This window comes from Peromyscus maniculatus, chromosome 11 (genome assembly GCF_049852395.1).
Source record: "Peromyscus maniculatus bairdii isolate BWxNUB_F1_BW_parent chromosome 11, HU_Pman_BW_mat_3.1, whole genome shotgun sequence".
In the NCBI taxonomy this organism is placed as follows: domain Eukaryota; kingdom Metazoa; phylum Chordata; class Mammalia; order Rodentia; family Cricetidae; genus Peromyscus; species Peromyscus maniculatus.
This window is the reverse complement of record NC_134862.1, coordinates 24410944-24423277: the sequence shown is the minus strand read 5'-3', so window position 1 is coordinate 24423277 and position 12334 is coordinate 24410944. Positions and strand designations below refer to the sequence as shown.

Genomic DNA, 12334 nt, shown 5'->3' with positions numbered 1-12334 from the left:
ACTAATTGTGGATTTATTTCAGTCTATAACTTATGAGGACTAGAATTAAAAGTAAACATTTATTATATTCACAAGACTATGACTAAGAAATAGACCATATAATCTAAGATGGATACAAAGTGATAATGAAAAGGACACCAAGAGAAATGAAAAAGAGAAAGTTTGAGTTTAGAAGTGTCATTAAGTTGAAAAGCAAATAATAAAGCAAAAAGGGTGTAGAATCTTGGCCACTTGGTCGTGGAGGGAATTGGAAGTTCTAATTTCAGGGAAAAAAAAAACCTGAAAGAGAATCTTTCTCAAAATTTTACCGTCCCATTTATTTCTTTTTAATCTAATATTTCCATTTGTTCAGTTAGTATTGAGACAGGGTCTTACTCTATGAACCAGGCTGCCCTCAAAGTGATAATGATTCCCTTACACGTGCCCCTTAGCCCTACCACAGTTATGTGAGTAATTGATATTGTTTACTTATTTCAAATGGAGACCTGTCTATAACATTGATTTACTAAAAAAAAAAAAAAAAAAAAAAGAAAAAAGAAAAAAAAGAAAAGAAAAAAGAAAGAAAAAAGAAAACCACCACACTCTGTTTTTCCATTGTTCCTGAAGTACACTTTTCAGGTTATATCAAAAAAAAAAAAAAAAGTTAATGTACTATGAATTGTTTTCACATTCAAGCAAGAGACTGCCAGAGTTTTGTAAGGCTCAAGCCAAAGCAATAAGGAAGGCCATTTTCACAAGCTTTTTTAGTTTATTTTATTCTTCCTTGACAGAGCAATTTGAATTCTACCTTGTTTAGTAGAAACAAAAATAAGCAAGTAAACTCTAAATTGTTGATTTTTATTTAGTATATTGATGACAAATAGTCTGTGGACCAACTTCCTAGACCTGGAAATATTTTTTATTTTATTTTTTTAATTTTGAGATTATAATTACAATATTTTTTCCTTCCAAAACATTCTATATCTCTGGATCACTTTCAAATTCCTGAAAGCATTTATAAACTGCAGATGCTTTCCATAAATAAGGCCTTTCTTATTCCATTGGCTTTAGCCTTACAAAAAACTCTTTTTTCATTGTTAATATATGCATATATGTATAAGTTTATACATATGCATTCTTCAACATAAATATGCAGTATATATTCTGTTCCTTGCATGTATTTTTTTTCAGGGCTGAACAAAGTTTTGTAATGGAATTCTATTTGATTAAACTGTTATCTTTCCTTTGACATTGTGCAAAAAGAATTCTTAAGAAACTGTCATTTTGAGCAGATGTGAAAAGTGACACTCTTATCAATGCTTTTTTCAACAAATTATAACACGTTTGAGAAATATTTCTCAGAATACAGTAAATTAAAACCAGTGTCTCCATCCTCCTTTCACCTTTCAAAACGTTACATCATGTAATATGAGAGGTAGCCACAGGAAAATAGCTATCCTTTGTGCCCCTCCAATTCTTTGATCTACGCAGTAGGCAAACAGCTTCCAAGAGCTGTTTGGCAGAGATGCTGGTCTCTCAACAGGGGGAGGTGGTGGCACAGAACCAAAGCATATCTACACCATCTGCTCCTGTTGGCAAAGCTCATGTCAGCTGCCAATGGTAGCACCCGACTCTGCCCCAAAGGCCTTGTACTTCCCTTCAGGTTATTATAATATATTAAAGCTTTCAGTGTCCTCATGAAAGTTGGTGTTTCTGTGTCATCTTAGGCATTAAAAAAAAAAACAGTAGAAACAGCACATTTCATTTTAAAATTTTTATTCATAAATATTTCACTTAAGCTATATTTTTTGCAAAATTCCTTCAATTGTTCTGGATAACAACTTATACTAGAATTTATATTTCTTGGATATTTCTGGATGTAGTTCATCCTATTGATTGTTAAATATTAATGTTCTAGAACATTCTTTCCTTGTTTCACTTCTCTTTCTTCATACACCCTTGAGTAAATTTAAACTTTAGAGAATGAATATCTTAAGCTGGTTGAATCTGTACCATAGTTTTGGTTTCTCATAGACATCTCAATCTACATCTGTCCCATATTAAAGCAATCAAATACACAAAACAATACTCTTCCTCTTATGATTTTTAAATTTAAATATAGTTATACCACTTTCTAAATTTCATCTCACCCCAACAGCTTCCTTAACCACCATCCTCGCTCCCTGCTTCTTATCAATTTCAGAGTCACTACTAGGTTACTTATTATTGTTATATACTCATATAAACATTAGATAGATAGAGAGAGAGAGATAGATAGTACCAAGCCTGTTGATTATATAAATATGTATTTATGGCTGTGCTTGATATTGGATACCTTATGTTGAAGCAGGTCATTGCTGCCAATTTTGATTCTTCTCTCCTCATGCATCCAGTTATAAATGAAATAATCCAACTATAAGGTCTAAAATTTGAGCTAGTCTATTTTCTTTGTTGTGATTCCAGACCATTCTCACATTTTAGCTAGCTTATTGTAATAATGTAGTCTCGAGTATTCAAGCCTCCAGATTGCACCCCAATGTTCCTTCCCTACACAGCTAAGATTCTGAAAACATTTTAGTCACATCGATGAGCTGACTAGACCTGTCAAAGTGCCTCCTGCCAAAGCAAGAATGGCTTTGGGAGGTTGTGTAGAATAGACAGGTAAAGACACAAAATAGTAACATGACTAAGAGAATGGTACTATTTTTGATAGAAGGTACAGTTTTCATTTTTTTTCACCTAAGACCATTAAATATATTTCAGTGAGAGAAGGAAACCTCTAAAAATTTAAATTATGAAAGATGACAAAATATGTGAATATAGATCAATTAAAAGTACAAGTATAAATTAGCTCTGATGAAAACACAATAGTGAAAGATTATTTTAAGTAGGAAACAAATAATTAAAAACTCATATTTATAGCATACAATCCATTAAGTACTACTTTGAGGTAGGTAGGAACAAAAGTTTTGTGCTCTGGAAAATAATTGTGAAGGCCAAAAAGAAGTTATTTACAATGATTTAAAAAAAAAGACTTTATATTTTTAAGAGGAATAGCCTACAACACAATTATGAAAGATTATTTTAAAATAAAAACCTTTGTCAATCTTAAAAAAATGATATGATTTTTATATAATCACATTTAAAAATGAGTACCTCAGCCTGAGAAGATACAGTCACTCTTTGCACATATACAGTTTGGGTTCCATAACACAAAACTCACATATTCTCGTTTGTTTTATCAAATGCAAAGTATTTGCATCTAACCAATACTGCTTCCCATACAATTAATTCTAAACCACTTTCATACATAATACATTATGCATGCTGTGGAAATGTCTTTTATCACCTGTTGTTAAGAGAACAATAACATTGTGCTGTGGACATCTTTCTGTATGCTGTGAATATGTGTTGACCTGATTGGTTTAAATAAAACCATTTGGCCTATAACAAGGCAGTTTAGAGGCAGGCAGAAAATCTAAATAGATAGACAGGAAGATAAAGGAGAGGCGAGAGAGATACTAGTCACTGCCAGGAGAAGCAAGATGTAAAGTACTGGTTAGCCACAAGCCATGTAGCAAAGTATAGTTTTATAGAAATGGGTTAATTTAAGATATAAGAGCTAGCTAGCAAGAAGCCTGCCATTGTCATACTTTAAAAATAATAAAAAAACCTCTGCATGTTTATCTGGGTCTGAGAGACCATGGGGCCGGGCATGATGTAGAAAAACTCCCAACTACAACACTGATAAAAGTTTTGTTCATGTCCAGTACCAGCATAACCTCTTTTGTTGTGGAATTTGAGTACAGAGGGCCACCTGCTTGTGATACAGAAATATGCTAATAAAAATGTCACACTTTATCCTAGAACCATACAATGGCGAAATCACATCCCCATACCAAACGTGCCAAAATTTCATATCCAAATGTAGAAAGTAAAACAGGGTCTTTCACCTGCAACCTATGCAAATAATCAAGATAGACCACTGCCCATGAAGCAAACATGGATCATTGAATTTACTTGAAGAAAAAACAGGGAAACACCTTAAGATTTAGCAGTAGGCAATTCAATTCTGAACAGGACTAGCAAGAGTAGACAAATGTTTCTTCCTGGAGACTGAGGCTGATCTTTTACTATATTCAATGGCTGTCAGATCTAAGGATACAAAAGTTCACTTGAGGACAAACACAAAAATGTTATGCTGCTTTAGATCTCCGGGTAGACCTGAGTGAAGTTTCTGTTCACTCAGCTTCTTACTCCCCCTCCCCCAACCCTCATTCCTCCCATCCTTATCTGTATGCTTCTAAGAGGGCCCTCGAGTAAATATTCCCCATCAAGTTTTGTATGTTCTGTTGTATCTTCAAGGGCATTTGTATCTAGGACAGTTAGTATCAGGAAACATCTTAGTAAACAAATTCTAAAATGGGATTTGGAGAATGAATCACTTCTGGACAGCTGGCAGTGTCAGCACTCTTGGTGCCGTAGGTAGACTATGAATAGCTTTTGGCATGCTGTGCCAGTGTAATAGTTAAAATATTTACCAGTGATGCTCTGGATGGAATTCTAATAAAAGAAAATATTCTGGAAGAGTCAATGTTCATTTGAACTTAAGTATAAAGAAAAACTAACCTTAAGATTGCTAAGTTGGGTCTCTGTTGTTTATTCATAGCAAACAATGACTCATCAGATCAGAGTGATTAATCACCAGTTCAAAACAAGGCGTGAAGCCAGACTCATGTGTAGAGATCAGAATCTTCTGCAGCCTGACCATGAGCAGAAACACCTAGTATCCTGCCTTAATCAATGGGGAAGAAATCTTCAGACATATGTGTATGCCATTTCTGGAATATTCACATATTCTAGGATAAACTCACAGTCATTGTAGGACATTGTAAGCAGAAAAATGATTAGACCTTGATATTTGGGATGAAAATATGTAGGCATGTACCCCAGAAAAATTTAAATTATGCATTTCCTATAATTCACTGAAGTGGAGGAAGCACCCTTGGTTGATCAGAGTGCTCTTCTACCTTCGCAGTAGAAAATGTAGGAATGAAGAAGCATATTGAGTGATTTCTTCACAAGTCAATCATGATCATTCCTGGAAATTTAAAGGGACATGATTAAGTACATAGGGTCCTTGGATGGCTCCAAATGAGCAGAAAACACCCAATATACAATTGCAGAAAGCAGATTTATTTTTCAGAATAGACCAGCATGCTGGAGCCCACCCAAAATGGATTATGATTAGCTCATGACATCTGTTCAGCAACTGTGGTTGTGGTGTCAGGGGTCTTCCTACTGTGTTAAGGATCTGTCTGAGTGAAATTAGCAAGAAGAGATCCTGCTTGTGGCTGGATAGGATCCTGTTTGACTACCAGACTGGACGTATTTTCTGAGGGTCTGGTTGAAGCCAGACATGAGTAAACATAGGTTGGTGGGGTAATATGGGGTAAGCTGATCCCTGGGAGGAAAAAAAAAAAACTGGCACTGGTCCCTTTAAGTACTAACAAGTGTCACTGAGAATGAATAAGAGAGGAGGTAGGTTAAACAAAGAGGTTTCAAGAATTAGCTAATTTCCATCACAAGCTGGAACATGCAATTCTGACTTTAATAATTCTGAGTCCCATGGATCACAGCAAAACTTTATGTAATGAAAAGTACATTCTGATGAGATTGCAAAAGAGCTTGAGCTCTCTTGAAGTGCTAGCGAGAAATCAAAATGGTGTCACTCTGTAAACTAGCTAGGATTTCTGAAATAAAAAACCAGCATTTATCATATATGTTCATTTCACATGTCTGCGATAGCTTAAATGCAATGAAAGTGCACTGTGAGGATGGCTATTAAAATTACCTAAGCATGGTTGCCTAGAACAGAATATTATTTATTACAATTTAACAAAATTGTTTTCCTCTACCGAAGTAAGGGAAGCCCAAGTAGAGATATCTGGTATTTTTCTCCCCGGTAAACAAATTAAATTGAAACAATCCCGGTAAACAAATTAAATTGAAAATCATCCCACATCCAAAGAGGAATAGCAATGATTAGATTTATCTCCACCCAGTTTTTATTAATTCAGCTGTAGTAGTATTAGTTACATCACAATTTAATCCACAGATGTAGCCATTACAGAAAATACAAGAACAGTAGCTGAGACCTGCTACACAGAAGCGAAAACTAACCTCAATTGTACCTGTAGTGATGAACATAGTATCTTTGTTATATTAACAGGAAGCTATATTAACACAAAGAAAACTTCAAGCCTGTGTCAGCCTTTGGTCTGACAAATGAATACTTACCCTTCCCTAAAAAGAACCATCAAAAGCAGTTTGAATATATGAGAAACACACAAGAATTCACAAATTGCAATCTTTCCCAGTTTTCAATCATGCTCTGCTACTCTAAGAATATTTGATTACCACATCAAATATTATGTATCACTCTAACCAACGAGCATGAATGGGAGGGTATGCTAGAAATTATACTTGTATTCTAGGTAGGGCATTCCAGTGATACATTGAAGAATTAAATGATCTGGTAAATTCACTAAGAAAGAAATAGATTTTTCTTTTAAAAAAAATTATTTATTTTATGTATATAAGTACACCTTTATTTCAGAAGAGGGCATCAGATCCCACTATAGATGGTTGTAAGCCTCCATGTAGTTGTTGGGTATTGAACTCAGGACCTCTGGAAGAGCAGCCAGTGCTTTTAACCACTAAGCCATCTCTCCAGCCCCAGTTTTTTCATAGACCTTTATGAGTTTAAAAGGTATGAAATCCCACATGTGTTGTTTGAACATGTGTTCACAAGTTTAACAAGTCCACACATTTAAACAACGTCCTGCCTAATTTTGATGAGATCTTGTGAAGAAACCAAGCCAGTAAACAACATTCCTTCATGGTCTCCCCTTCAGTTTCTGCCTCCAAGTTACTTTCCTGAATTCCCTCTGGAGGAACTTATAAGCTGGAATAAACCATTCTCTCCCCACCACCATAAAATAAAAAAAACTTATGTAGCAGGTTCATACCATAGGTGTTGAGGTGTCTGTGGTAACAAAATATGCTGTATAGAATTATTTTTAGGTATTAGGAAGTATATGTCATTTCCATGATAGAAATGTGTATCATTCTAAAAACTGTGGCTTATGGCTTGCTACTTGTTCTGGTGGAAATAAAAACATTACAAATTGGAACTTGACATTCTGCACAATAATTTCTCACTACTAACTATGGAGAGGAAGAATGACAGTTGCCAATTAACCTACAGAAGAGGAACATTTGGGTAAGTAGAAGCAGGAGTAGACATCACTGTTGGCTGCACAAACATACATCTTGTACCAAACACTGTCCCTCTGGTCAGCACTATAATCACAGTTGGATTTCTCCTGCTCCAGCTACCAGAGAGAGAAAATCTAAGTAATATTCTTAGTTGATATAGCTTAGTGTTCACAAGGAGGACATATATTTTTGATGAACTGTAAGTGAGAATCAACCTAGGCAGCATTCCTGAGGGCCTGATTTATGTAGGACAGAAGTGAAGGGGAATGCAGGTGCTGCCCCATGGATGTAAGGGTACCTGTGGAGGTTGGAAGAGTTGCATATCCCCTGGAGATGAAGTTACAGGTAGCCATGAGCTGCCTAACATGAGAGCTGGAAACAGAAACTTTGGTCCTTTGGAAGTTCTAGAAGCAGGCAAGCACTCTTAACAGCTAAGCCAAACCTCCCCCCACCCACGTCTAATTGATATCCACACAGATATACTTATGTCTAGTTTTGTAACCTCTCTCAGCACGTGAAAGTTTAACAAAGCAATTGTGTGCTGCTTAGAGCCTGATACTTGCACTGTCCCCTTTCACTCAACACAAATCTCTCTCTTCCTGACTGAAGGTGCAGTGTGGTCGGGTACTATCTGTTCTGTAGCCATGCACTCTCTTCTGTTATGGACAGTGTTTTCCAGAGCTGTGGGCCTAAGCATGTTTTTTCTCTGTTAATTTCTTTCCGTCCAGATAGGTAGCTATGGGTACAACAATGAGAAAAGTCACCAATTCACGCAATAAGCTAAATATAAATACCACTCAACAATATCAGAAATGCATCACAAACTGCATGAGATCAGAATCATTTGAAAGAACAAAATTTATGACTGAGCTTAAGATATCAAATAATGCAATTTAAATGAAATATCAACTGTAGTAGACAGACTACATCAAACAGAACAAGGAAACTGTTAACTTAAAGATTAGTAGTTAAAAATGCAGTTCAATGAGTGGAAAAGAAAGACAAAGAAAACTTCCAGTTATACACATGTTCTAAGACCAAATGCAGAACATGCATAACTTAGCTAATTGCATTTGAAACTTTATGAGATTATATCTACAGCATATTTCTGCATACAATGTTATTTGAAGTAGAAATTATGTTCATTATCTTGGTTTAGGGTAATCCCTTTATGGTGTGTGTGTGTGTGTGTGTGTGTGTGTGTGTGTGTGTGTGTGTGTGTGTGTGATCAAATATATGTGTTTATGTGAGATTTTAAGTGATGGATACATTCTGAAAAATACATTAATGTGACAACATCATAGTGCAAGTATTTTGGATATAAATCTTTCAAATGGCAGGTATGAATGAATTATTTTAAATAGCTTCTTAATGAATTAAAAATATATGGTTAAAATGAGATACAAACCTGCTCCTGGTAAAACAAAACATTCTTTTTTACATTGAACTTACTTTTTCTAAGTAGGATCATACCTTCAAATCACTAATTAAAAGGTATGCCATATTCTATAATAGTTTATAATTTATAGAGCAGAGTCATGTTTTATCTCTTCTAAGCAATGTATAATACACATAACTATATGTTCTGTGTATGAAAGTTTACACAATTCTAATCTTGGGAGCATCTCAAATCACCATCAGAACAGCACCCCAATGAAGGATTATCTAGATTAGTTGAACTGAATTGGGGAGACATGCCTTTACTCTAGGTACAACTTTACCATAGGTTACAGTAAAGAGACAAACAACTAATTTGTGATTCTTCATATAACTTGTAAGCACAAAAACATGGGTAACATATGCTAGCATGTAAGGACACTTCATCACAACATTTTTGGTTTATAATTATTAGTGTGTGTATATTATATCTTAAAGTAAATGTCATTAAGGAACACCTCATTTTAATTCCTGTCATTATCTTGTATACTTTAAAATATGTACCATGCTTCCATCATTTTGCTTATACTATATTCTTAAAAGAATTTGTAAAATACAATCATTCAGGTCACTATGTTGGACCTGCAATCTCCAGAGATTTCCCTATGATAACTATTATGATACCACAGAAATGTTAATCTTGTAAAATAATTCTATGTCCAAAACTACAGACATATCTGCAAAAGAAATCTTTTTTGGAGGTTTGATCTCTCTTCATGTAGGAACATTTGCCAGCTAAAATAGCTACTCTTTCCTCTTTGCTTGTGAGAGATCTGTATTGTTTTATATGATCTCTTTTCTCCCCAGATTTTATAGTATGTAATAGTGATATTAAATAATTTAGACTTAAGTAAAGAAAGTTTTTAGATTAAGTTAAATAAATAAATAAAGGTAATTATCTTTCTTTATTTGTTCCTTTTGTCTTTGTTTTATCATCTTTATTATGTATTTATTCCTGTTTTGTCATGTCATGGATCAGTCATACCTTTGACATTCTACACAGGCAAGTTCTTCCTGAGCTAAATCCACAGTTCTATATGTAACTTAAAATTTGAAGGATTTTTTTTTGTATGCTAAGTGTCTTACATACTAAGTTATTTTTCTTTGTGTTGTGATCAAGCAAGGGTAATTTAGTAAAATGAAAATAATTATTCTAGCCAGGAGTCTATAAGTGATAGTTATCCATGTAAATACATATTTCTCAACAAAAGAAATGAATAATTTATATATATATATGTATATATATATGTATATATATATCCATTTGACTAGAAATATGAAAGAGTAAAAGTACTTCTCCTTAAGCCTTGGTTCTATGGACAATGTCAGTTATAGATTAAGAGAGGAAATGATGAATGAAGTTTCATCCCTCAAGCCTTCACTGATGTCTGTATACAATATAAAATATCAATATGGAGGGCACGTTATCAGTGATAATAATATTTATCAATGATTTTATATAATTTTGAAAACAGATCTGTGCATTATATTACTAATAATTCATTCTCATTTATAAATAGTAATATGATTTTTTATCATAAAGAGGGTAAAACCTTCACTTGGAGTCCCTTTGGATATCCTGTGGTCCTGTGCCATGGAGATCCTGCAACTTTGTTTCTGCAGAACTGGCCCCTTCATGTGCTCCAGCAGATGATAGATGCCATGGATTTTGGGATGGGCTAAGTCATAGCTCTGGTTCTGGGCTTTGTCTATTACTGCATTGGTCAGCCTGCCAGCTCTCCTTCATCCTCAATACCAGGGGAAGCTCTTCTGCACTGCCCTGTCTGGCTCACCCTAAGCCATAAGCAGCAAGGGCTGGTATGGTGATATTTTATTTGTATTAAAATGTTATTTGTATGTTAATAAATACAGTTGCCTGGGGGTCAGAACTATTAGCAAGCCATAGGAAAGCAGGGTGGTGGTGGCATACGCTTGTAATCCCAGCACTTGGTAGGCAGAGCTAGGTAAGTCTCTGTGTGTTCAGGGATACAGCCAGCATTGGATACACACACCTTTAATCTCAATACCAACCATAGAAGACCTGGAGGTCTATACAGACAGGCCGTGACAAGGCGGTCATGTGGTTGGGTTTACAACCAATGAGAAGGCAGAACAGAAACTCTATATAAAGACTTTAACACAGGAAGTAACTCTGGTTTGGAGAGGAAGGACCACCGCAGGAGGAAGGGTAAGGTTTTAGCTCTGAGCTCTGACCTCTTGGCTTTCTTCTTTGCATTGGTTCTGTGTTTCTTATTTAATAAGACGGTTGGTTACATCTACAGGCTGGGGACCATTTCTCCTGCTCTCATTCCTTCTGGTCTGGTTCACCTACATCTATACTACCAGGGTCAGTTCTACTGTGTTGCCCAGTGAAGTGCAGGGCCTATTCTGCTGAGTGCAGCAACTGATGAGAGGCAGGTCCGGCTCTTTTGATCTTGTGACCTCATGAGCAGCTACAGCTCTCCCACCTGCCGCAGTCATGTGAGCGGGCAAATTCTCTCCCTTCCCAAGCCACCCTATGGCAAATGAAGGGCAGAGCCAGATCTCTCATGCTCATATTCTTATTGCTGGCTCACACACATGCCCTGTCAATGGTGTCATTTCTACTGTGATGTTCATGTGAGGTGCAAGGTCCACCTGCTCTCCCGAGTGCTGAAAGCAGTGAGGGAAAAGATCAGCTCTTCTACTCTCAGGACACAGGGGGTCTGCTCTCCCACCTGCCATAGGCTGAAAGGGATAGAGCGCAAGGAAGGGCATCTGTCCTTTGCCCATGCCACCACTTGACAGAGAAGTAGTGGGGCCAGCTCTCCTAACATCACACCCTCGAGCAGGCTCACCTGTGTCCCCACCAGCAGGCTCAGCTTTCCTGTGTTGCCCAGGTGAGGTGCAGGGCCTGCTCTCCCTATTGCTGCAATTGGTGAGTTGCTAGGCTGGCTCGTCAGGTCTCATAATCGTGACCTCAGGGTCACTCTTCTATCTGCTACAGGCAGTGATAGGGAGGGCATCTCCACCTCACTCATGCCACTGTATGGCAGATGAGGGGTAGTGTCATGTCTCCCATGCTCACATTCTTAATGTCAACTCACTGACATTTTTATCAACATGACCAGCTCCAGTGTGCTGCCAAGGCAAGTTGCAGGGATTGCTGTCCCTAGTGCTGCACTTGGTGAGGGCATAGGTCAGCTCTTCTGCCATCCACAGATGGTAAGGAGCAAGAGTGAGACAGTATCTTTCCCTTTCAATTGCTACCACATGGAAGATGAGAGGTAGCAGAAACCAGAGTCCAGAAGGCTAATGATTCTTTGCAATGAACACTTGCAAGTAAGATATGTGGACTAAAGGGTATAGTGTGTGAATCACTGTCACACTACAGCTTCCAGAACAAGATTCTTCTTTTGTTTTGTTTTGTTTTAACTTGGTGGGAAGATATTTCAGAGAGAAGAGGGTGAATGTGAAGAGGTGGGGAGATGAGTGGGATTGAGATGCAAGGTATGAAAGCCACAAAAAAAAATCAATAAAAAGTTAAATTAAAAAAAAATAAAAAAAAAAAAAAGAAAAGAAAACAGCCGGGCGTTGGTGGCGCACGCCTTTAATCCCAGCACTCGGGAGGCTGAGCCAGGCGGATCTCTGTGAGTTC

General features: G+C 36.6%; 1 protein-coding gene across 1 annotated transcript in view; it reads right to left on the bottom strand.

The window, feature by feature from the left end:
* LOC143267878 (uncharacterized) overlaps window positions 1-11178 on the bottom strand; it is a 54228-nt gene extending 43050 nt beyond the window's left edge. The window contains exon 1 of the mRNA XM_076548249.1: window positions 11041-11178. Within this exon, the coding sequence (XP_076404364.1) occupies window positions 11041-11178 (138 nt within the window). The remainder of the gene's footprint in view (window positions 1-11040) is intronic.
* Between the last annotated feature and the right edge of the window lie 1156 nt (window positions 11179-12334).